General features: G+C 46.9%; 2 gene segments (V, D, J or C); both read left to right on the top strand.

Moving 5' to 3' along the window:
* Nucleotides 1-24,574, top strand: part of LOC135876564 (T-cell receptor beta-2 chain C region-like) — a 167,535-nt gene that overhangs the window by 129,542 nt on the left and 13,419 nt on the right.
* On the top strand, nucleotides 3,504-14,679 carry LOC135891297 (T-cell receptor beta-1 chain C region-like). The segment is given in 6 exon segments: nucleotides 3,504-3,562; nucleotides 6,623-6,708; nucleotides 10,914-11,246; nucleotides 11,683-11,700; nucleotides 12,501-12,607; nucleotides 14,375-14,679. Coding segments are annotated over 6 exon segments (630 nt in total).

Below are 24,574 nucleotides of genomic sequence, written 5' to 3' on the forward strand. Positions count from 1 at the left end.
CGGTGGCCTGGACCCCGTACAAAACCTGGGGGTGCTGCAGCCCCCGCACCCCTAGTTCCCATGCCTATGGATACACTTGCACTCCTGTACCTCTGACTATCACACATACAATCTGAAACCTTTCCAATTTCAAACCCAAAGTGGAGAACGGTTTCCCTCTGCTGGTGTTCTGGAGAATTACCTCTTAAAGTTAACATCCAAGTGAGGCGCCAACATCATTCACAGGAATCATGATACAAAGTTAAATAGAAACAAAGGGAGCAAAGTGATTGACCAAAGGATCTCCATCTCACAGGACAGGTAGCTTGTGGGCTGGGGCTCATTAGTGACATTAAGGACATTAACAGCCACAAAGTCAGTTCATTATTATCCTGAAAACTCTCCTGTGCCCTGACTACAAAAAACTTGACAACGGTTAGGCTGCTACTGTGCAGAAACCACAGCCTGTCATGCTGACCAATATTGTTTCATAGTTTCCTTGTACTTACTGTAGCCATCTGTTTTCCCTTGGTTTACACTTAGATTGTAAGCTCCCTAGGGAAGGCACTGTCTTTTTGTTCTGTTTGTACAGCACCTGGCACAATGCAGTCCTGGGGCATGACTGGAGCTCTGAATACAAATCATGCAAATGCCTCTTTATATAATAATAGTTATTATTAATAATAAAGTAATAGTAGTACAGAGAAGGTAAAATCAAAGCCTAATTTTATAGAGACTTAGCTATTGTGATAATGGTCCCTGTATTAATACCTAGAGAGACAGAAAGGCAAAGAGCTACATTACACACTGTCCAGAGACGAGACAGTGACAAATGGGCAGTTAGATAATGTCCCAAAATAATAGTTTTTTAATGTAATCCACTTTGAAAAGGCAAACACACACACACAATTGTTCCCACAGGTTAGTGGCCCCCAAGTGTGCAGAAGCACATAGCTTTGGTGGGGCAGAACATTTGCTGCTGCAGAGGTGCTTACATTTCACTAGTGCTGACAACCCTTCATTACTGTAGAGATGCACACGTAGCGGTCATCCAGCCAGTGCTTAAAGTGGTCTGAAAAAACCATGGGAATGGCAGGTTTGGTAAGACTGTTAAGGTGTGCCCCTTAACAACCCAGCTTTCTTTCTTTATGGGGGGCAAATCTGTGACCCCCTTGTGACACCGCCTGTGTGCGCACCCCCCCATATACACTCTCTCTTTAAGCACTGCATTTTGCCAGCATACCAAATGCCCAGCTGGACCCCCCTGCCCTGATGCTAAGTACTGCCGCTAGCCCCTCTTTCCTCTGCAAACCTGCTGAGGCCTTACCAGCTGCTCCCTGCTGAATAGTCTATGTCAGGGTTTCTTGTGTGTGTGTATCGCTTCCTAGTGCTGGCTGCCTGAGAAGAGCTGGTCCTATAGGTAAAAGGGCTGGACTGGCTTTGGGGGTTGGGGTGTGCCCCCTACTGGATGATTCTGTTAGAGTTTTTTCATGTGTCTACTCCTTCCCTTGGCTGGCTCAGTGTGTGCAGGTTTTAGATTTAGCTGACATGACATCTTCCTTCCTGGGATGCACCACAACTGCCCTGTAAACAAGCCTCTGGGGAAGGGTTCAACTTTATGTGTGATGTAGGTAAACAGGATGTCATGTGACCTGACCTCATGCCCACTGAGAACATCTATATAACGGTGGTGCTTCACAGAATCGATCATCATCTCTGTTGCTTGACCCCGTTACGGATAGTCTCAGCAAAGAAGTGAAGGACTGAATGGGCCACGGCGGCTCAGCTCTCTTCATGTTCCCGGATGAGATCTCTTCAGGGTAGGATTGCAACACATAGTGCATGAAAGAAACCTGCATTGCCACTGTCTATGGTATGCCACTCAGAGGTTTGCCATTCCAAGGATAAACAGAAGCCTCAGACTCCAGGGACTGTCAATCTAGCTCGTCTCTCTAGCACTGTGCTCACACTCTGGGCATAAACAAGTACAACCCAGCCAGATTTTCAGAGAAAATATCAAGGCTCAGGAAAAGCTGTGAATAAAGGCTCCAATTTGGCAGGTGCACACAGGGCCTCATGGCTCAGTGCTAACAGGTCTACGTTGGATTTGAACATGGGTTGCCGATCTCACAGGGAATGGGAAAGGCCGAGGGACAGAGGGGTGTGAATGGAACATGCAGAATGCTGTGAAGGTAGAAAAAAGCTGTCTCTGAAAACAGCTCACTAACAAAAAAGCTTGCCGCTGACTTATTCTAGCCATGGAATAAGGCTTCTGCTAAAAATATGTGTTATGAAGAGATGGCTACAGTTAGACATAATCCTTCCTTTTTACACACACACACACACACACACACACACACACACACACACACACACACACACACACACAGTCACGGAGCAGCTGAGGAAATAGATTGTGGTTTTGGAGAAGCTCTCTGATGGTGATTGGCTGACGTCATGGAGGGGTGGAGCCTTGGGTGGGATTGTTTTTGTATGAGATTGTAACATCGTGGGGACAGGGGGCCCACGGTGATACATTCCCTAGGGAGGCCTTTACAAAAACCTCCCTGGGGGGTATCCCATTTGAGAGTGTGCCAGGACAGATATAGCGCAGTATGCAGCACATTCTACCTGGACTGTGCCTAGAATGTGCAGTAGCGAGGCATGTGGATTGCATCTGGGACATACTTAGGTCATTCTACAGCACAGCAGGCACTTTCCACCTGGGTCTGATATATCTAGAAGACTGCAGCACAGCACGTGTTCTACCTGGCTGGGACGTACCGAGAGCATTTGGCTCCACTCCATCGGGGATGCAACAGAAAGATCAGCAGCTCTGCTTGCATATTCTACCTGGGAAGTATTTGGTAGAACAGCCAGTCCTGGGTTGGAGCTAAAACATTTGTGAGCACAACAGATTCAGCTGGGATATACCTAAAATGCATGTCAGTGCAAAAGGGAGAGACTTCATATTTTGCTGGTGTGATAACCTCTTGCAATAAGTGGCCCATTATTCATGTGAAAACCCTCCCGGAAAAAGACAATCCAAAACATAACAGAGACCTGACAGAAACGTGACTTGCTGTGTCAGCTGCAAAACACAGAGGTAATAGTGATTTAAGTGTAAAACTCCATTGGATCTTTCACTCTCCAGTTCAGCTTCCTGTATCCTTTGGACTTGGCTGATCATAGTGACAGGCTTAAGGCTTCTCTTTGACCCTCCTCATTATTAACTATGGGATGGCAGGGGTTAGACTCTCAGTGACTGAACCTCCTGGACTATCTTTGGGGCTTTGGGTTGATTTCTTTAATCTACTAGGAAACCCCATAGTGTTCTATCAGGGTCTTCCTAGGACTTTGGCACTCTGATAGCAGAGGAGACGAAATCAGGAGCTCTTTGCTTTAATTCAGGGATAAAAAGGTGAGAACATCGCACTCTCTGCAAGCACCTGTTTATAGTTATTCCTAGGTCCCATTAAGTAACTACTTCATTGACCATTGTACACTCACTAGTTACAGGGCGAATGGCTGCCTACTCCTTGGAACACAGGACTGGGAATCTGGAGCTACTAGTCACCAAGAGGTTCTGTTCTTGGCACTGTCCCTGACTTGCTTGATAACCTTGGGCAACTCAGTTTCCCCATCTGTAAAATGGGGACAATATGTATTGATCTCACAGGGGTAGGTGAGGACTGTTTAGATAATGGCTGTAGAGCAATTGGAGTGTGAAATATAAATAAAACAATACTAGGATCAATAAATAACGAACAGTACTCTAGTGAATGCTGAGTATTGCACAGAAGCAATGCAGACTGTTTTTATGCCAATGATCACTAAACTGGGGCTGAGTGGCCCTCATATCTCTGGGATTTTAGATAGAGTAAACACCTCTTATGTCTGTCCACATCACCTGGAGCATGTCCCTTTCTTCTGCTTCTGATGCAGCCCCTTGTCACTGTGACCAACGATAAAGTCTATTTTGGCACAGGCACAAAACTCACTGTGTTAGGTAAGAAAATCCCATTTTTCTTTATAATCCCTTGAAATCCCAGATCTCCCCTTTAGGGAACAACCCCCTCCCATCCACGTCCCCCTTTGGTTATTGAGCTGGTGTTTTCCCAGTGTGTCAATTACCAAGCCTACTTCGGAGAAGGGACTAAACTCACCGTTCTAGGTAAGGACATAAAAGTCCTTGTGGGTTGCTGAATGAATGTAATGTATGTGGATAATGGGGCTGCCCTGGCAAAGAATTAGGAAGGGTGAGGGACTGTGATATATTTGTGTATACTAAATTTGTATTAATATAACAACCTCTGAAAAATCTCTCTGATCCACAAAGGTGTAAGTATTCCCCTAGAGAGCTAGTTATTCTGGGGCTACAGAGCATTAAAAACCAACCCATGCATCAGCGCATCTGTCCAGCGGGGACTGAGTTACAATCATGTTTTAAACAGCACAAACAATAGTGTATAGGGATCAAACCAGAGTCCATTAACTTCAGTAACTCTGGTCCCTTTGGGATTGAACATATACATGTTTTGTCTGGGGTGACAGGGTAAGACAAGCAAATATGCATGATATTTTTAACAGACAAAATAGAACAACAAACAAACGATCCGTTTTATCACAATCCGTGCTCCCAGATGCCTTGTGCTCTAATTCCCAGTTGCTCTTTTTCCATCCACTCGGACACAGGACCCCTAACAACAGACCAAATGGGGTAGACTTCTTGGCACAGCTATCCCAGGAAAAGGGATCATTTAGCCAATGGGAAAGCTTAGTGCAATGAGAATCCAAAAATCCCAGGAGAAGGTGCTGCTTACTGACAATAGAAAGCCAGGTCTAATGCATGTGGTTCAAACACAATAAAAGGCTTTTGAGGGATACTCCCATGTAGGCCCCCCAATTTGGATTTGGACATCCCCAAGTTTGATGATCAAAACAAGGCTGCCTTTATAACCCTGAAAAATGACCATTGTGTTGTCATTGGCACACAGTTCTCCCCAGGTCAATGTACTTGCTAGCACCAGTCTTTTGATTGCACCAGTCCCTTGTAATGAGGATGTAGAAGGATTATGGGTTATTGATGGTGATTTCCACAACAGGGACAGTGACAAAGAGTCCTATAGTAATTTTTCAGTGTTTAATAAATCTTTATGAGATGTGGGTAAGTCTCAGGTACCTGGCCTGAAGGAATTCAAGGTGTAGGACCCAGATTGACTGCAGCCTAGATTGTTGCAAAGTCCACTTTGAAGATTTCTGGTCAAGACAGGGAAGAAAAACTAATGGAGCAGAGAGAGTCTCCCCTCGGTGCTTGCTGAGGACCCTTTATCCTTACTGTGTTCAGGAAACTATGAACAGCCTGGGGGATAGGACAAGCTGCTAAGGAATGATGTGGAATCACTATCTCTAGAGATCAAGACATCAAGGCAGAGACTAGAAGCCCATCTATTAGGGATGGTTTAGGGACAGTGTACTCAGTCCTGCCCTGACAGAGGGGAATGGACTGGAAGGCCCCCTGCCAACCTTAAATGAATCAATATTTGTTTTAACAGAGTGTAAACATCAAGTGAGATAAGACTTAGATGGGGGAAGGGATGAGAGATACCGGGATGACCATGAGCAAAGGGAAGGATTCTGGATGGATATTAGAAAGTATTTCCTACAGTGAGTCTGACTGAGTCTCCCATCAGTTGAGTCATTTAAACCTGGAGTAGATAGAGCCCTGGAGAAGACATTGCAGGGACCAGTCCTGCATTGGCCCCCAGCAGATATGGACTTGGTGTGACCTAACAGATGGTTTCCATCTCTTATTTCAATGGCATTATAATTTGCTGTGCCTTTGGTTTCTCCTTCTGTTGGTGCATGGTGAGGAGGGGGATAGATTGCAGGGTGGGTTCAGCAGAGTGTGTTTGGAGGGAGGTTTTCCTGCAGCTGCATAATGGTGTGAACTCTGAAAGACAATACTTTGGCGATGGCACCAAACTCACTGTCCTAGGTAAGAGAGAAGCCCGAGTTGTGTGTTGTTTGTGATATTGTTAAGATATTGCCATACGAGACCTGACCAATGCTTCACCTAGTCCTGTGTCCCACTTACTGGAACAGGCCTCTGGTCCTTCTAGTCCAGTGACCCACAGCTAATACCAGATGCTTCAGAGGCATGTGTGACCCCCACCCTGTCCATAAAGTAACTGCTAGTGCCATCAGGTATCATAGTGGCAGGCCTGATACCAAGCAATGGCCAACACAAGCCCTGGAGCCTGTGGATTGATAGCCCTGGTGTTTTTACCCTAGCTGGTGTTATTGCATGTTGTATTCTGAGCCATATGTGTGTCTAATTCGTTTTGGATTCAGCCATGGGACTAGGTCAATCTCCTCACTCTACAGAGCAATTATGTGGGGCTAAAAAAGATAAAATGAGATGGGGGGGGGGGAGTTGCAGTGATTCATTCCTCGTATCCTCCCTGGGCTGAGATGTATTAAACACTCACTGGGAGTCCTATGTATTAAACTCACTGGGAGTTTATGTATTAAACATAAACACTCACTGGGAGTCCTATGACAGGAGAAAGGAAGAAGTAACAGCTCTCTCCAGCCATTCCTGAAGTGAGTAAGGAGGTTGAGGTGGGGGACTCGTCCGCAGTCCATGTGGTTTTTGCAACTCTCCTGCCTCACTGTGTAACAACCGAGAGCAGTATTTCGGAGACGGGACCAGGCTCACAGTGTTGGGTAAGGAATAGGCTACTGGCTCCTGGGCTGTGGGCTGGGGTGGGGGGGAGGTGGCTAGGGAGAACAAAGCCTGATGTCATCTCTGGGACTGTTGCACTCCACAACTTTCTTCTCTCACTGACCCCAATAAAATGTCTGACTGAATATCAATCACTCTATCTTTTTCTTGATTTTCCTCTCTCTGTAATGTTCTTATTCCCCCTCTCTCTTTGTCTCTCTGTGTCTCCCACACACAGTTCCTCTCTCTTGTCCCTCTCTTTCACCCTCTCTGGGGGCTGTTTTGAGATAGGAAGGACATTATAGAATCATACGCTCCTTTTTGCCTCCTGTCTTTTGCTGTCGAATGCCAGAGATTAGTCTGATTGCAGTCTCCAGTGATACAATCTGGCCATGATTGCTACAAAGTTTCCTGAGTTGGGAAGCAGTGGGGGCTGGGCTAGGCTTTAGCAGTTGTGGGTTTTATTCTGACAGCTTACAGCTGTGCTCTAATACCTCTCCCCTTATCTTCGGAGCTGGCACTGTGCTCACTGTTACAGGTAAGAGGTCATGATTTATCTCCCCATTCCCCTGAAGGACGCTTAAAAGTTTCCCTTATGCAAGTGACATGTAGCATTCACACAAGTGGAGGTGAGGGAAAACTGGCAAGACAATTATTCAAGGCACAGTCTTTATCCAGTTGGCCTTGCCATGAAGATGGGGGGAAAAAACGATGATAGTGTACTCACCCATCAAAAAACATTGACCTTGGCAAGTGGGTATATAAAATAGACTATTCCTAGGCTACTGTATCAATAGATTTCTTTCAGATTCTCTCTTTCTATGTGTCTGTATGTCTCAATCTCTCTGTTTCATTCTTAATCTGCCCATTTCTCTGGCCTTCTATGTTTTCTGTGCGTTTTGCAGTGTTGTTGCAGCTGTGTTGGTCCCAGGATATTAGAGTGACAAATGAGGAGAGGTAATATCTTTTATTGGACCAACTTCTGTTGGTGAGAGAGGTCTGGTTCCAGGCCTGAAGAATTGCTCTGTGGAGCTTGAAAGCTTGTCTCTCTCTCACCAACAGAAGTTGTTCCAATAAAAGATATTATCTCACCTACCTTGTCTTTTTGTGTTTTATCCTTCTCTAGCTCTGTCTCTTTCTTTGCCTTTCTTTTTATCTCTCTCTCTCTCCCTCTCTCTTTGTCCTCCTTTTTCTTCTCTGTCTGTCTGTTTGTCTTTGTTTCTCTCTCTGTTTCCATGTCTCCACTCTCTATTCCTTGAGGGCAGGATCAGATGAGCACACTGAGCATTTACATATACCACAGAGGCTTTGAAGACAACAGAAAACAGTTTGTAAAACAAAACACTAATTATGATGGTGGGGACAATAAAAGGGATCATAGCTCCCCCATAGTCACAGTATTGCTTATGGGGAGGGGGAGGCAGCTGCTCAGTTTCCTACCAGACCCCTACTACTGTGCTCTGCAGCCAGCACGCTAAATTTCGCGGAGGGGACTCATCTCACTGTACTAGGTAAGGACTGACTATTGTGGTTAATATTAATTGCTGAAAGAAAGCACCAGGATTTGGAATCCAAATTAAAATTGCCAAGCATTTTGAGTCAGGTTCCATGTCAGATAAAAACCTCCACTGACTTCCACATACCTCTACAGGAGCCAGTCAGACCCAGTGAGCTGCGCAGTGTGCTGGCTCTCTGAAATGGACAGTGAAAATCACCCCCATAGGATATGTTTAACCTATGGCTTTTCATTCTGTATGGTGTTTCCAGGGATCTTGTAAAGCATCCATAATGGAACCCATTTCATTAGGGCAAGGGTCGGCAACCATTCAGAAGTGGTGTGCCGAGTCTTCATTTATTCACTCTAATTTAAGGTTGTGCGTGCCAGTAATACATTTTAACATTTTTAGAAGGTCTCTTTCTATAAGTCTATAATATATAACTAAACTATTGTTGTATGTAAAGTAAATAAGGTTTTTAAAATGTTTAAGAAGCTTAATTTAAAATTAAATTAAAATGCAGAGCCCCCCGGACCGGTGGCCAGGACCCGGGCATTGTGAGTGCCACTGAAAATCAGCTCGCGTGCCGCCTTTGGCACGCGTGCCGTAGGTTGCCTACTCCTGCATTAGGAGATAACAGTAATTATAGTGGAGCTGCAAAAAGATCAGTGATTTGTTTGATTTTGCTACACAACTCTTCATTGCAAGGGTTCCAACAGGGAGAAACTTAGTACTATAATAGTGGGTGCTTTAGAAATGCTCCCTGCCTAAATTTGTCACTTATACAATATTTTCAAAACAATACACAAATCTTAAGTAAGGGCAAAGTACCGAACACAAATTGTGCCTGTGCATGCTTGTGCAAATGTATGTGTTTGTTTATGCATAATGAAGTGGTTAAGTCTTCCTCTGATGCCTGACTTGGCCAGTGTTGGAGACCAGACTGCACAGATCATTGATATGGCAACTTCTGTGTCCCAAATAAAATACATAAAGTCCCAGCCAACTTCTACTGAAGTCTCCTATCCTATAGACTAAATGTTATTGAGCAAGTAGACCAAGGACAGAGTTGTATGTCCTCATCACTCTTGTCCCCAAATCTACAGGAAGGATATTCTTATTTCAGAGAAAGTATAAAGAGGAGGATAAAACTAATTTAGGGTGAAGAATTTAAAAAAGTAGAGATGGAAATCATATCTAGGTCAGATCTTGTACATCCCCTAGTTCCTTTCCCCCACATTTTGGCCCATGCAGAATCGTTCCCTTGGGGTTTGTCCAATCCCAGTTTTACATGATTTAAGTAATGAGGTTTCCAACACTTCTTCCCTGGGGTGGACTATTTCATGCTATTCCAGAACCTTGGTATCAGGTCATGTTTCCTGCCATTCAGGCAACGTTTCGTTTTGCTCATTTTCATCCCATTGCTCCTAGCTATTCACCTCAGGTGTCCTTGAACAATTTCTCTCTCTCCTTGGGAAGCATGGAATTTCTCATCTTATGGGTTTTCTCATATGGCAGAGAGGTGCCTACAAGGAAGAGGAAAATACTAGATACTGTGGCTTCAAAACTAATGCTAGCATTTTAAGGGGAGAATAAGATGATGTGAGCTTATCATCAGTAACTCAGGGCATGTTGCATCTCAGAATGCCACATTCTCAAAGGGGTGTTCTCTGTCTGTATGCCTCTATCTGTTTCCATGTCTCCACTCTCAATTCCTCGAGGGTTTTCCACGACAGGCCAGCCAAGGCAGGAAAAGATTCTACATCTTTAGCAGGAGTTTGGCACCTTTGTAATAAAACAGAGAAGCTTATGTAAGGAATGTGATGCCCCTTTAAGGGCCAAGCACAGATACAACAGCCAAAACTGAAAGTCAAGATGTAAGGCTGTGCCAGTTAAAGCCAAAGCAGTGATCTGGAGTTGCTCAATTTGGTTAAGGTCCATCTCTCAGCTCAGCTTCAGGCCTCTTCCTGGAGAGCCTTCCTCCAGCCAGAGGGGGAAGGTTAACCCTTTCCCTCCCAATGCCTGAATGGGGCCTGTGAACGGATCACATCGTAGTATAATTCTGAGTTATACACTATTGTGTCTTATTACACCTCCCCAAACACTCTAATTGCTATGAACATATTGCTTCTTGTGTCTTACAATGCAGCACACTGCCCACAAGGAACACACTGCATGTTTTGTCTGATAACACCCATTGATACTTTTCCCTGTCAGTATGGAGGCATGGGTTTGGTAGTATCCCTTTAAATACTTTGGAGTCCCCTAGTGTGCCTCCCAGTCTTCTGTTGCAGAAGGCACCAGAACTCTGTTTCAGCTTGTATGTAGCTAGAATCATAGAATATCAGGGATGGCAGGGACCTCAGGAGGTCATTTAGTCCAACCGCCTGCTCAAAGCAGGACCAATACCCAACTTTTTTTTTTTGTGCCCCAGATCCCCAAATGGCCCCCTCAAAGATTGAATTCACAACCCTGGGTTTAAGCAGGCCAATGCTCAAGCCACTGAGCTATCCCTCCCCACAAAGGCATGCTATGTTCCGATATAGTTAGTAAACATGGTGCCTTGGAGTCCAGCTGTGTCTGTGTGGTTTCCTTGCATTATCAATGTTGTATAGAGAGCAAAGACACAATCAGTATCCTGAGGGGTTGTTGGCACAAGGCAGGAGAGTGTTTGTGCAGGGCTGTCTGTGCCATGTTGCTTTCTGTTCCAGAGGATGGGCTCAATATCACCTCCCCCAGAGTGGCCATCTTTCCCCCATCAAAGCAGGAGATCAAAGAGAAGGGGAAGGCCACTCTGGTGTGCCTGGCCACAAAGTTCTACCCCGACCACATCAAGCTGTTCTGGGAGGTGAATGGTGCTGAGAGGGAAGACGGGGTGAGGACAGATGAGTTTTCCACTTGGGATGAAACATCAAAATTATACTCGCTGACCAGCCGCCTGAGGATCTCAACCCAAGAGTGGTTCAACTCCAAGAACAGTTTCCGGTGTGCTGTGAAGTTCCACCTGGATGAGATCCAGTATGAAGTGATCAGAGGTGGAGATGGTGAGTAGCGACTGAGCATTATATTATCGTATGAAATGGAAAACAATAAAAGTGGAAACGAGCAAAAGGAGATGAAAGAGAGAGAAAATAATCCCCACATAAATACAAGAAGAAAGACAGTGTTCATCTGCAAATGTGCAGGTTCATGGACACACATATACGCGTACATGTAAGAGTATGTGCCGGGACTATATGTGTATGTTCACAGGGATACGTATGTGCATGTGCATAGTCTTTTTATACATGTATATAGTCAAGTACATTTTCATAGCTCTCTGTAGAATTTAGCTAAGAAACACTCTGAAGAGTCTATAATCTAAATAATATGAGTAAGTACCACTAATACCATCAATATGTAACATCCCAGAAACTCTGAAGCCTGTATTCTGTCAGCTCTGAGGAAACTGTGACTTACAATCCTTTCTTTGCCTTTCAGGATGTGGCATCACTGAAGGTAGGCATTTCCTCTCACTGCCTCTATCTCTCCAGGAATTTAAACTCCCTTACTAGCAGACACTATGTACAGGGTGTGTCAGGAAGAGTTTAAGGCCACAAGGGACCACTGGATCATCTATATATGAATATCACAGGCCACCAACACCACCCAACACCCCCACACTAAAGCCAACAACCAAAATTAGACCAAAGTACTGCAGCCCACAGGAGACTAGACTATTATGTGGGGGAAATGTGTTATGTTTCTCTGCACTAAGAGAGAAGCAAGAACTTCCAGCCTAAAATGTCTGGTATAGTATATGAAGAAAAGATAACTAAAAAGTGCAAAAGAAAAGCCTGCATGTGAGAGACAGTGCACTGAGAATGCCTACTCCAGGGGCTCCCTTTGTAAATTACGCAAAGGGGATCATGGGACCTTCCCCATCCAATCAGATTTGCTCCCTCCGTCTTCCCTCTCCTTCAGTATAATTATAAACAGCAGATGTCTTCAGACTGGAAAGTTACCAGCTTAATCATTACTCATAGAAGGCCCATCTATGAAACAGGTATTCTCCAAATGGCTCCATGAGGCATTAAAAGCATTAAAGAGCCAGTGAATATCAGGAATATAAATACAAATGCCAGGCTATTCAGCTTTATTTGGGTGCCTGGTGTAACCAGATATCCAGCCCAGTTTTTCAGTGATGTATAGTAAGACCTTCTATTCCTCACTGTGAGTTTCTTATTTGACTGTTGATGCTCTAGATGCAGATTCCCCAGATTATATAATTCCATAAATAATCAGTGTTTGATTTACAGAATCCTACATGCGATCTGGCAACTCTACAAAGCTCACCTACCTGGTGCTCTTGTGGAAAGCCATGCTCTATGCCTTGCTGGTGAGCGCTCTGGTGTGGAGAGTCAAGGTAGGCTAGCCTTGGTTTTTGTTTGGGTTGGCAAAATCAGAGGTTCAAGGACACCAGGGACATCGGGTGCAGAGAACGCTAGCAATGGGCAAAGACCTACAATCTTGTCCTTCCTTCTCCCAGCCATTGAAAGGTTGTTTTCCATATATTCTGCAGGGCTTTGTCCAGTCTAGTATAATGACCCAAACAATGGGTTTCCACCACTTCCCTTTCACAGTCTAATAGAAACTCAACGTTAGGAATGGTTTCCTCATACCCAACACAAATATTCCTTTTCAGGGCACTTGTTAACACATGAGGAAAGCTCAAAAGAATTAACTATAGCTTCTCCAGAGTATGACTAAGGTGGCTATGTTAACATTCTATGTGTATTGGAAAGAGTGCACATGTCATGGAGGGAGAGGAATAGCTAAGTGGTTTCTGAGGAGATCCTGGGGTTAATGAGATGAATTTGAATACAGGGGAGAGTTCTGACTGTTGAATGATGTTTGGTTGAATGATCTCCCTGAGGGGTGTGGTGGAAGCGCCATTACATGACTCATTTAAACCTCGGCTCGGACAAAGCACTAGAACATAGACCTTATGGACCAATCCAGGGAGTTATGGACAGATGGGCATGATGCTGCCTACTGCATTAAGTCTTTCCCATCTCTATTTTCTCATTGAATCATTGTTCTGTGTTTGTACAGTGCCTAGCACAGTGTGGTCCTGGTCCATGACTGGGGCTCTTAGGTACAATGGAATACAAAACAATAAAAAATAATAATACACTTGTGTGATGGCATTGGACTTTTTCATAACATTTTGGATGACTCTTGTATGTGGCTCAGTTTCTCCTATGTGGGGCATGTTTAAATAGGTGGGAGGAAAAGGGTGTTGACTCGTTGCAGAGACCCAGAGATATAGGTGTGACTGATGCCTAGCTTCCAGGGGCCCTAGCTTCCTGGGGCCCCAGATTTTGCCAAGAGGAAGCTCATGGATTGTCCTAGAAGCCACTGGCCACTCCAATTGCCCGGACATTTGGCACCTTGCAACAAACAACCATGGATCGGCCACCCTCCTTAGGAAGCCAGCTGGGTGTGACCAACTGGAGAACAAAGGACTGGGGAGGGACCAGGGGATTGTATTGTGTGGGCTGCTGGAGTCAGAGGGAAGCTTCTGGACTGGGACTAAAGAGGGGTCAGAGGGCTCTGGATTCTACACTGACCCAGATGGACTTTGCTGTAACTTTCCATTCTCCGTGCTAACTAAGGACTTTCTGTGCTGGCTGAGAGTCACTTCAGTCAGGAAGTCGGGGGTGCATTGCTCCCTTTGAGCGTATAAGTCTCCCTCGTGTGTCCAACTCAGGTGGACTCGCTGAATGGAGCTCACGGCATGAAGCAGGGGTGCTGAAGGCTCCGAGGTTGGGTCCCAGGAGGCGGTGAAGCCGAGTGGCTTACCCCAGTGAGAGAGTGTGACCCTAAGGGGGCAGACATACTGAAGGGGTCCTCCCAGGGACTGTTCCAGAGCTGTTTGAGAGCGCCGGACCTGTGGATCCGTGACAACTTGTGTGAAAAGTCAGGTGTAAAACTCTACCAAATCAGTATGGCAGTGACACCAGATGTAAGGCAGTGGAGACTCTACTGGCAACAAAGAGGGGAAGTGCACTGGGCCAGATGATGCACTGACTGTTTTGTATTGCTCTGTGATGTACAGCACGTTGTGAATCTGGACCATTGTTTCTATGGGGTGGTCACTTTTGTTTGTGTTTTTCTTTCTTTTGTTTAGGCTGGTGACAAGCTGAGCAGAGAATAAATTGGGACTCATCTCCAGCACCTCAGGAGGAGCACAGCTAAATTTATCTACTGCCCCGAATCCTCCAGGGAGAAGGATTTTGCTTCTGCCTGCACTCTGCTGATATTCCATTCCGTGGAGGGGTTTGATGGGTGGAGTAGTTCCTCTCTATCCATCTCTCTCAGTAGTCACTGATGGCTCCCTCTACCCCCAGAGCTTTAAAAGCTAGATAGCTACTCACTGTGAGGGACTGAGGGGGCTGCCCCCTGAAGCCGTAATAAAGTCTTGGTTTCTTTTCATTTGAAAAACCTCAGTTTGTGTCTTTTCTCTGATAGCTACAGGGCTGGAGTCCACACACTGCAGCATGGAATGACACACATCACCATGCAGAGCCCACGTTAATCTGCATTCATTGATAGGGATTAGAAAAGTATCTCATCTGCAGTTAGGATAATACAGGGGTCTTTGAGTTCTCATGCATCAGGATATACACTGAAATTCCCCCCCACCCCTTGCTGACCTCCCTCCTGGAATAAAGTGGTATAATATTGTCAAGGCCCTTCTTTTTCAGCTTTGGTTTTGTTTTTTAATATCCTGGGAATGTATTGGTGTTTATTCAAAAATTTTAAAAACATGAGAAAATCAGTAAAAATCAAAAATGAAGGGCAGTGGGTGGGTGGGGGAAGAGTGCTCAATACTCACATGGAGGGGAGGGGTGTGTGGTACTCACAGGATACAGTGGGCAGGGTGTGGGGAAGGGTACTTACCCTGAGGAAGCCTTCCACTCCCTGCAGTGGTGTCAGCTTCCGGGACCCAGCTCCCTACCCCTCTCACTTCCCTACTGTGGAGAGGCAGTTGGGGCTGCGCAAAAGTGCCAGGGTCAGGAGGGGAGCAGGAGGCTGCACCCCCATAAGTACGGATCCCTCTGCTGGACAGAGCCCCCTGCTGACCCCAACCCTTCAGCACAGCCCCGTCTGGTTCCCCTGCACAGGCTCTGTCCAGCAGGGGAAGTGGATGGGGCTCTGTGCCCTGGGCCATGCTGAAGGGCTAGTGTCACAAGAGGAGCTTCTCCAAAGCAATGTCAGGTACGAAAAAGCCAAACTCGGAGTGAAAATCAGTAAAACTGAAATACTGGTTTTTGAACACCTGGGAATTTCTCAGTGAAAATCAATAAATAGCAAAAATGAAGGGCCTTGAATACTGTATCATTGGGTGCTTTATTATTTATATCTAAGATTAGACTGTTAGCTCTCCTGGGCATGGACCATATCTTTCTATTCGGCAAGGTGCCTTATATAGGTTGGACAAAGTAAAAAATAATAATTATCATTATAATGAGAGGTATTGCAGTTTCCTTTGAAGCTTTCAGCATTGATCCTATCAGGGACAGGATACCGGACAAGATGGTCATTGTATGCCTAGATGGCATTCTCCCAGGGCTTTGCAGTTGGGGAAGCTATACAAAGACCAAGACCCTCAAAGGTCTTTAGGCACCTACTTTCACTTACCTATTGAAAAACTATGGAAAATGTCCTATTTGAAGACTATGCTTTTTTTTTCTTCTCTTCTGCTTTGTTCGATATGAGCAAAGGAATGGATGGGCTCAAGTGGATCAGGGTAGGAACATCTTGGGCCCAGTTCTCCTTTGCACCAGATATGAGCTGAGCGTAGGGAACAAGGGGAAGGGGGCAAAGATGGCTTTACACCATTTCTGTGCCTTTTGTATTTTAGGCCAGACCCAGCCATGGATGGCATAAAGGCAGGCACAGAAACTAGCCTGCGGATGCCAGGACCAAGGGGTAAAAGTAAATCAGAGAGCTGGATTAGTAAAAAGGGACAAGCTGGGAGACAACTGAAGTAGGTACAGTAACTCCTCACTTAAAGTCATCCCGGTTAACGTTGTTTCATTGCTGATCAATTAGAGAACATGCTCGTTTAAAGTTGTGCAATGCTCCCTTACAACGTTGTTTGGCAGCCGCCTGCTTTGTCCGCTGCTTGCAGAAAGAGCAGCCCATTGGAGCTAGCTGGTGGGGGCTTGGAACCAGGGTGGACCGGCAGCCCCCCTATCAGCTCCCTGCTCCCCTAAGTTCCCTGTGCTGCAGCCTCCCAGCCGGGTATCAATTGCTGGCAGTTCAGCTATCCCTTCCCCCACTGCTGTGTGCTGCTCCTGCCCTCTGCCTTGGAGCTGCCCCTGGGAGCCTCCTGCTTGCTGTGCAAGGGTGGGGGGGAGGGAAGAGGGGTGCTAATGTCAGGGTGTCCCCCTTCCCCTGCCCCCCACTCCTTTACCCCATCCACAGAGTGGGGGGGTCGCTCAGGACCTGGCAGCAGCTGCTGTCTCAACTTGCTGATCTACTTTAAAAGGCACTGGGCCATGGGTGACTGTGTACAGGCTAACAGTCACTGTTTAGTAACCCCTCTTACATGTGCGGTTTTGTCATCGTCCACCAAGTAGCTCATGAACATGTTTGGCTACATTCAGTGTTTTGGATTATTACTATGGGGTAAATCTCTGCCTTTGTCTAGGGAGCCAACTGGGACAGGGTACTCCACCTCCAACGCTAGCGAGCGGGGATGGGGCCCTGTACTAGGAACCCCATAGCTATTCCTCAAAACCTCATGGTGTGTACAAGCCAAGAGGTGGAGAGGAAGGGCAACTAACCAAGGAGGGAGTGGGGACGGAAATGCACCTGTACCATGGCCTCTGGGTGCCATGAAACACACATGGAACTTGGAGTGACACTGTCTGGTGTGTGAATGTGGCATGGGACCCAGAAGTACTTGGGCCAATGCAACTGCACAGGCTACATAGCCCTAAAGTTGCCACAGCATGGGATATCCAATTATTAGAAATAATTAGGATCTTGGCTTTACCACTCAGCTCTAGCCACACTGTTTCACCCAGCAATATGGTGTGACACTGGGGTCAGTATTGACTTAGATGGGAGAAAGTCACCTCTTGAGTCACCCACACCCTTTCTTGCAGCCCTGCACCCCTTAGCACCATGCAGGGGCCTTTTGGTCAATGCTGACTTACAGGAGAAAGGGCCCCTTACTGAGTCACCCAAACCACTCCCTGTACCAATTGCTTTCCCCTTGAAAGTCTTCCACCTAAGTACTGACCCTTCCTAGCACAAGAAACCTGACACAATCTTAGCACAAGTCAGTTAGCCTGAAGACAGGGGAAGAGAGACAAGAAGATGTGTGGTGGGGAGCAGCAGAGAGCTGTGAGGATGTGGTGAAGGCAGAGAGCATAGAGGATGTGGGGAGGAGGTGTTCATATTGTGTCAATGCAGAATTGAAAAGGCAGCAGAAGTTTCAATAACAAGGCCCTGGGGGGTTGGTCTCTGCATGTGGTTAAACGCTCAGAGTCACAAGTGATTGGTGAGTCACCATTCCATTCCACCTGTGAGCCAATGTAGGCCTCATTCTCAAAACCGCATGCAACTCTGAGATCACAATGATACAAAGCATTTCCAAGAGATCACAGAGCAGGTGGTACTGTTCTGCGGGCCACACTTCCGAGCATTGTTCTGTCTGTGGTTTACAGATAATAAACAGGGTGTCATGTGACCCAGCATCGCTCTCACCCTGGTCATGCAAAACCCTGCAATCTATATACCGGCATACATCACAAACCCCACCCCCTACAGGTGCTATTATTTGGCCTCCTTGCTGCCATTCTCAGTAGAGAAGCTGTGGAGTAAATGGGTCATGGAGACTTAACACCCCTTTCACTCATGGAGGTGGTCACCGGAAGTCAGGGATGGGACATGCTGACAGAGCAGTGTGTGAAGAAGCCTGCACCAACCACTGCCCATGCTGTCCCTGTTGGGTGGACTTCAGGCTCTAAAGAATGTCAGTCCAGCATCTTTTCCCTGCATCAAATTCACTGTAGCCTTAAAACCAATCAGTGGACTCACTAAACCACTTCAATCATCATCTGTGATTGGAAAGAAGGAGGTGATGTTTTGTTCCTAGTTAACTAGGGAATAAACTCACAGTTCTGCTATGCCTGGCACTGCTCTGAATTGGGGTGAGGGGTCATAAAAAGTCCTAGAAATTGGGGTAACTGACCCTTCTGAGAAAGGCTGGAAGGAAATGAAAAGGGAAGCTGGATCTGGAAGAACTGGCTAAGAAAACAGAAGATATTATAACCCTTGAAGAGATAAGTTTCAAGGTAACAGATTATGGCTGCCACTGAGGAAAGTTCAAAAAGTAAGGACCAAATACATGCCCCCAAACTCACACCCCAAAAGAGTAGAGAAGCATCAAGAGGCCCAGTTCATTCCTATGCTGTACCACCTTAATACTGTACCAGCATAAATGGACTGCCACACTGCTGGATCTGGCCCTGCACAGAATTCCCCTGATGTATGTGTCATGCCAGGGACATTCTTGAGCACCACAGGAGCAGGTCTGGAGCACTGTGAACTCTGGCTATTCCCAGCTGCTGCAATGGCCCCTTAGAGGCTGTGTATGCATTGGGCACAAGTTAGCACAACCCTTGGGATACTGAAGCAGGCCTTGCCCAGTCTAGACTATGTAAGGTCCAGAGGTGACATAAAGCGTCCTTTGATTCCCTTCCCAAAACCAAACTCAGTCTGGCACAAGGATGAACTGGGCCAAAGATGTCAATTTTTGTTGGTTTAGGTAACCTGTGTGTAGACTCAGTGTTCCAGTAGATGGCAGCAAAGAGTATAAGACAGTGCACATAGGAAATCCTATTTGCAAAGCCTTTATTTGCACAGTTGCGATGATGTGACTCAGAAACAATTTTAAGATGAGTGTTAGGATATAGATATTCAGGCCTGTCTGCAAAGGCCTATACTTTAAGAATTTAGGTGTATTCTTATCATAGGCGCCAACTTTCTCCAGTGCCGGTGGATGCTCGTGACCTCCCACCCCTGGACCCGCCCTGACTCCACCCTTTCCCTGCCCCTGGCCCCGCCCCCATTCCAACCCCTTCCCCAAAGTCCCTGCCCCAACTCCGCCCCCTCCCGGCCCCTATAGGATCCCTTCCCCAAATCCCCACCCCAGCCCCGCCTCTTCCCCCAGCGTGCCGCATTCCCCCTCCTCCCCTTCCCTCCCTGCCCCACAAAACAGCTGTTTTGCGGCGCAAGCACTGGGAGGGAGGGGGGAGAAGCAGGACGCGGCAGTGCGCTCGCGGAGGAGGTGGAGACGGAGGTGAGCTGGAGCAGGGGGGCGGGGCGGGGCCATGGGGAACTGCCGGTGGGCACTAATTTTTCTCCATGGGTGCTCCAGCCCCGGAGCACCCACGGAGTCAGCGCCTATGATTCTTATCACTTAGCTAGTCATAGAGGTATAAAAGAAAGAATCAAAATCACTGTCTGCCAGTGTAAGGGCCTTCTCTTACTGTGACAGTCTGAGGCCCTGTTCTTAGGCTAAGCCTTTGGCTAAGCAGCAGAGGCAGCCATAAACTGGGAAGCAAATGGTCACATCCTCACCAGTCACACTGAAATAAGGTGCTATTGGGCTTTTAGGAATACAATCCTGTCCTGATAATGCCTGTCACCTCCAGAGAAAGGGAAGAGCCTAGAAGATTTAAAGAAAACTTAGTTTAATAGCGTCCTGTCTGGCAAGAACTCACTTATCAATAGCTGGGATGTGAAATCCTCATTTTGTTGTTGTTCTATCACTGTAGTCTCCACTTCCCTATTGTTTGTCTGTATAATCTCTGTCTGGTTCTGTGATTGTTTCTGTCTGCTGTATAATTCATTTTGCTGGGTGTAAACTAATTAAGGTGGTGGGATATAATTGGTTAAATAATCATGTTACAATATGTTAGGATTGGTTAGTTAAATTTCAGTAAAATGATTGGTTAAGGTATAGCTAAGCAGAACTCAAGTTTTACTATATAGTCTGCAGTCAATCAGGAAGTGTGTGTGTGGGGGGGAACAGGGAATGGGGGTGTGGGAATTGGAATTATGCTTTGCTAAGGGAGGGAATGGGAACAGGGAATGGGAACAGGAACACAGGCACACAGGCAAGGCTCTGTGGTGTCAGAGCTGGGAAGGGGGACACTGATGAAGGAAACTGGAATCATTGCTTGCTGGAAGTTCACCCCAATAAACATCAAATTGTTTGCACCTTTGGACTTTGGGTATTGTTGCTCTCTGTTCATGTGAGAAGGAACAGGGAAGTAAGTGGGTGAAGGAATAAGCCCAGGGTCGCCTAGGGTGCTAGCATTTGGGGGGCGGCATTTCGGGTCCTTCGGCGGCGACCGCGGTGGCCGGATCTTCGGCCGCCCCGGTCGTCGTCGGCATTTAGGTGGAGGGAGCTGGGGCAGGGGGGCGCGGGGAGGGCCACCTGCAGCAAGTAAGGGGGGGGGGGGGCGGCACGCAGGGGAACTCCCCGCCCCAGCTCACCTCTGCTCCGCCTCCTCCCCTGAGCACGCCGCCCCGCTCTGCTTCTCTCCCTCCCAGGCTTGCAGCGCAAAACAGCTGATTGGCGCCGCCAGCCTGGGAGGCGGGAGAAGTGGAGCGGTGATGGCGTGCTCGGGGAGGAGGCGGAGCAGAGGTGAGCTGGGGCGGGGAGCTGCCACATGGCTCCCCAAGCCGGGGGGAGCTGCCGCGGGGGGGGCGCCTCAGGGCGGAGGAGGGGAGCTGCCACGGGGGGGGGCGCCTTAGGGCGGAGCGGGGGCAGAGAGCTGCCACAGGGCTCGGGGAGGGGGGGACGCAAGGTGGAAGTTTCACCTAGGGCGCGAAACATCCTTGCACCCACCCTGAATAAGCCCCCTAACAATGAGATCAGGATTTTTTTGGAGTTCTGATTAAATAAGTGCCATTCCTGTTATGACCCGATCAAACCACCAATACCTCTCATTCCTGCCCTGCACACCCCTGCTATTCCAGTCCTGGGCTCCCCACACAGCTCTGCCAATGCCCCTCAATCCTGCCCTGCAGCCCTCCTGCTATTCCAGTCCTGGGCTCCCCACACAGCTCTGCTGATTCCCTCGATCGTGATTTTTTTTTTTTTTCTGTTCCTGTATCAGGCTTCTCCAGGGTAGAATTTGATAATCATAATGAACAGGTGTTTTTTTTTTTTTCACCTATGGCTGGGATTCACAGATGTAATTTCACTCTGAGGGACATTGTTTACCTAGTTCTGTGGAGGGGAAAGATGCCTAGCTCTCATTAGACCATTCTATACTGCGGTCTTCTTTTTATATTGTTCAATTCCACCTTGGCTTTTGTACCCCTCCCCTTATGCAGGAGAAAAGTTATGACCTGGTACAAGATGGGTGAGCGTTTTCCAGATCACCCTGATGTCACTTCCTGCCTCTACTCTACAAGTAGCACATTTCTCTGGTGATTCAAGTTAAGTACTGTATGCAAAGAGAAGTATGTCTCAGCTTTACGCACTTCTTCTGTGGCTCCTCATCGCTCCTTGTAAGTGTTTATAGAGACTTATTCAAAGAGAGAACAAAGAAAGGAGAGCAAGAGAGAGGGGAGGTGGAAGAAATTAAGGGACAGTACTAGATAGATAGATAGATTAAGCAAACACGCAAGAAAACAATGACAGACTGAGAGAATAAGAGAGCCGGCAGGCAGGCAGACACAGGACATCAAGGACATGGGTCTCCCAATGAAGTTGATATTCTCTTGTGTCTTTAATCTCTCCCCTGCCCTTGTTCTCGTGCTGTCTGATTGCAGAGGGTAGTATGGGCACTTTGTACAGATCCCTAACCCTTTGCTCTTGCTATCTCTCTGTCAGTTCTCTGTGAAGAGAGGGAGCAGGTGGTACTGTCCCAGGTACCCAGGTTGGTGACACAGAATACTGAGACCATGGCCAAACTGCACTGCTACCAGAACAACACAGATCATGGCTGGATGTACTGGTACCGACAGCCAGTAGCACAGTGGGGGCTGGACCTCATATGAGTGCTAATTAAAGGAACCCCAGAACCCACTTTTGAGGAGCATTTCAGGGACAACAGATTCAGTATGGTACGTGACAATGACAGACACTGCACACTGCAGATAGATCTGCTGAAGACCAGGGACTCAGCCCTGTATTTTTGTGCCACCAGTCACACACTGTTGCAAAATCTTGAAGCTGCCAGACAAAAACTGGACTTGGGTCTCAAAATATACTACCTTGGGTGGCTGTGATCTGTTCAGAACTCATGCACTAAGCAGGACTAGCCCTGATCAGCATATGAATGGGAGCCTTCCAAGCAAATCCAAGGCAATGCAGGGAGTGGTGTCAGTGACTTCTTCCCCTTTAATCAGTACGGCTCCCAATGCCCCAGTGTGATGCTAAGGGGTGCTCTGCTGCTGGAAGTGCCATTATTTGGAAGCAATATAAGAGCTAAAGCCCAGGGCCAGTCATGATGCTTAAAGATCCCAAAGCAATTTTTGCAGGAGTTAAGGTTTTATGGTTATCTGTTTCCTGAAAAAATTCCAGCAGGGGCACTATATTCCTCTCACCTCAGATTTCCCTTGCAGCATCAGGGGATATGGCATTAACTCCTTTCTCTCTGTACTAATGTTGTGCAGTGTCCTTCCAAGTGAATGGCCCTGTGTATAGTCTGTAAAGCACTTTGTGAATCTCTGGGTTCAAAGACACTGTAGGAATGCTGGTCCCTCAGTCATGTGGGCCCAGATCCTCAAAGGTATTTAGATTTGAGGAGCTAGGCCATGGTGCTTATATAAATGGATGGAGGAACCACATGAGTAAAAGAGACAGGCTTCTTGGATTAAATGAGCCAGGATAGGAAACCATGCCCTGTACGCACACACACACACACACACACACACAGTTGTTAAACCTCTACATAGGCTCGGTCGGTGGCTTTTTATTTCTTCTGATCTGGTTCGCCCCATCCCTGACTTATTCCATTAAACTAAGTGCTGAGAGTCTGAGTTCATGCTCAAAGAATAACAAAGCCATAGTATCTTCCCAGTATTCTCACCTGATCTCATGGATCATGTATGAATAATCTCCTGTTCTGCTGGGATTGAGTGTGTCAGTCCATGGGCTTCTGGGTGGGAATGCATGCATCTGTGTCTGTGCTGAATTTCTAGAACTAATCAAAACCCAGGAAACGTTTTTATTCAAAGCTTTGTCAGATAAAATTCCCTATGAATATTTTCTGACCAGCTCAGCTAAGTTCTCTATGGGTGCGAGTCTGACTAGGTATGTGCATGTTTGTTTGTGACTTTACATGTGCATCAATACATATGATTCTATGGGGGGGCATTCATGTGACACTCCATACCTGCCTCTGAATGTGTGTGACAGCACATATCCTTCTGCAGTGTATTTGTGCCTTTGCTATTCTCTGCATGTTCTTGGGTGTGTGTCTGCACATGCTTCTGTGTGTATATGCCTGTGTAACCACTCAGTATTATGTGTCATTTGTATCATGTGCTTGTATTCATGTCTCTATGTGTATCTGAGAGACCAGGTGGGTGAGGTGATATCTTTTATTGGACCAACTTTTTTGGGTGAGAGAGACAAGTTTTCCAGCTACACAAAGCTCGTCTTCGGGTCTGGGAAAGTTACTTAGTGTGTCATAGCTACATGTAATTTCCTGGGACGGACATGACTACAACAACACTGCCTACAATCTATATGTATTTGCACAGCTGTCTGTACATGAGTCTCTAGGCTGGGTACCTTTGTGTGGTTTCCCACCTGTCACAGCTCCCCTCTCCCTCTCGTAAGCTATAAGTACCAGTTTGGCTTAGTGAGGGGTAGTAGGGAGGGAGCAGAGAGAGCATAACAAGTTCCTGCTTAGAGAAACCCAGGAACCCCTCTATCCGGCCAGGTGTCTGTTTGGTACGATCACCCCCAGCAACATCATCTGTTTCCCCTGGTTTATTCAGTATAAGCACAAACCCTGCCATTTCCCCAGGCCCTGCCTCTGCTGGGTGTCTCTGGGGCGGGGCTGAGGGAGGAGATGTTTTTGTATGAGGTTGAACGGTTGTGGGGACAGCAGGGCCACAGTGATACATTCCCTAGGGAGGCCTTTACAAAAACCTCCCTCACGTAGTGGATAGGATGCAAGGGCCCCTGGGGTATGTGCACTTCTTGACACCCAGGGCTCCACTGGGAGCTAACTGCACATTTTCAAGGTTTTGTTCATCCCAACCCTGAAGTGTTCCTGGGCCAGATCCACAAAGGATGACTCCTAACCAAGACCACACAGCAGACCCCGGTGGGAGGAGA

This window comes from Emys orbicularis, chromosome 1, assembly GCF_028017835.1.
Source record: "Emys orbicularis isolate rEmyOrb1 chromosome 1, rEmyOrb1.hap1, whole genome shotgun sequence".
In the NCBI taxonomy this organism is placed as follows: Eukaryota; Metazoa; Chordata; order Testudines; family Emydidae; genus Emys; species Emys orbicularis.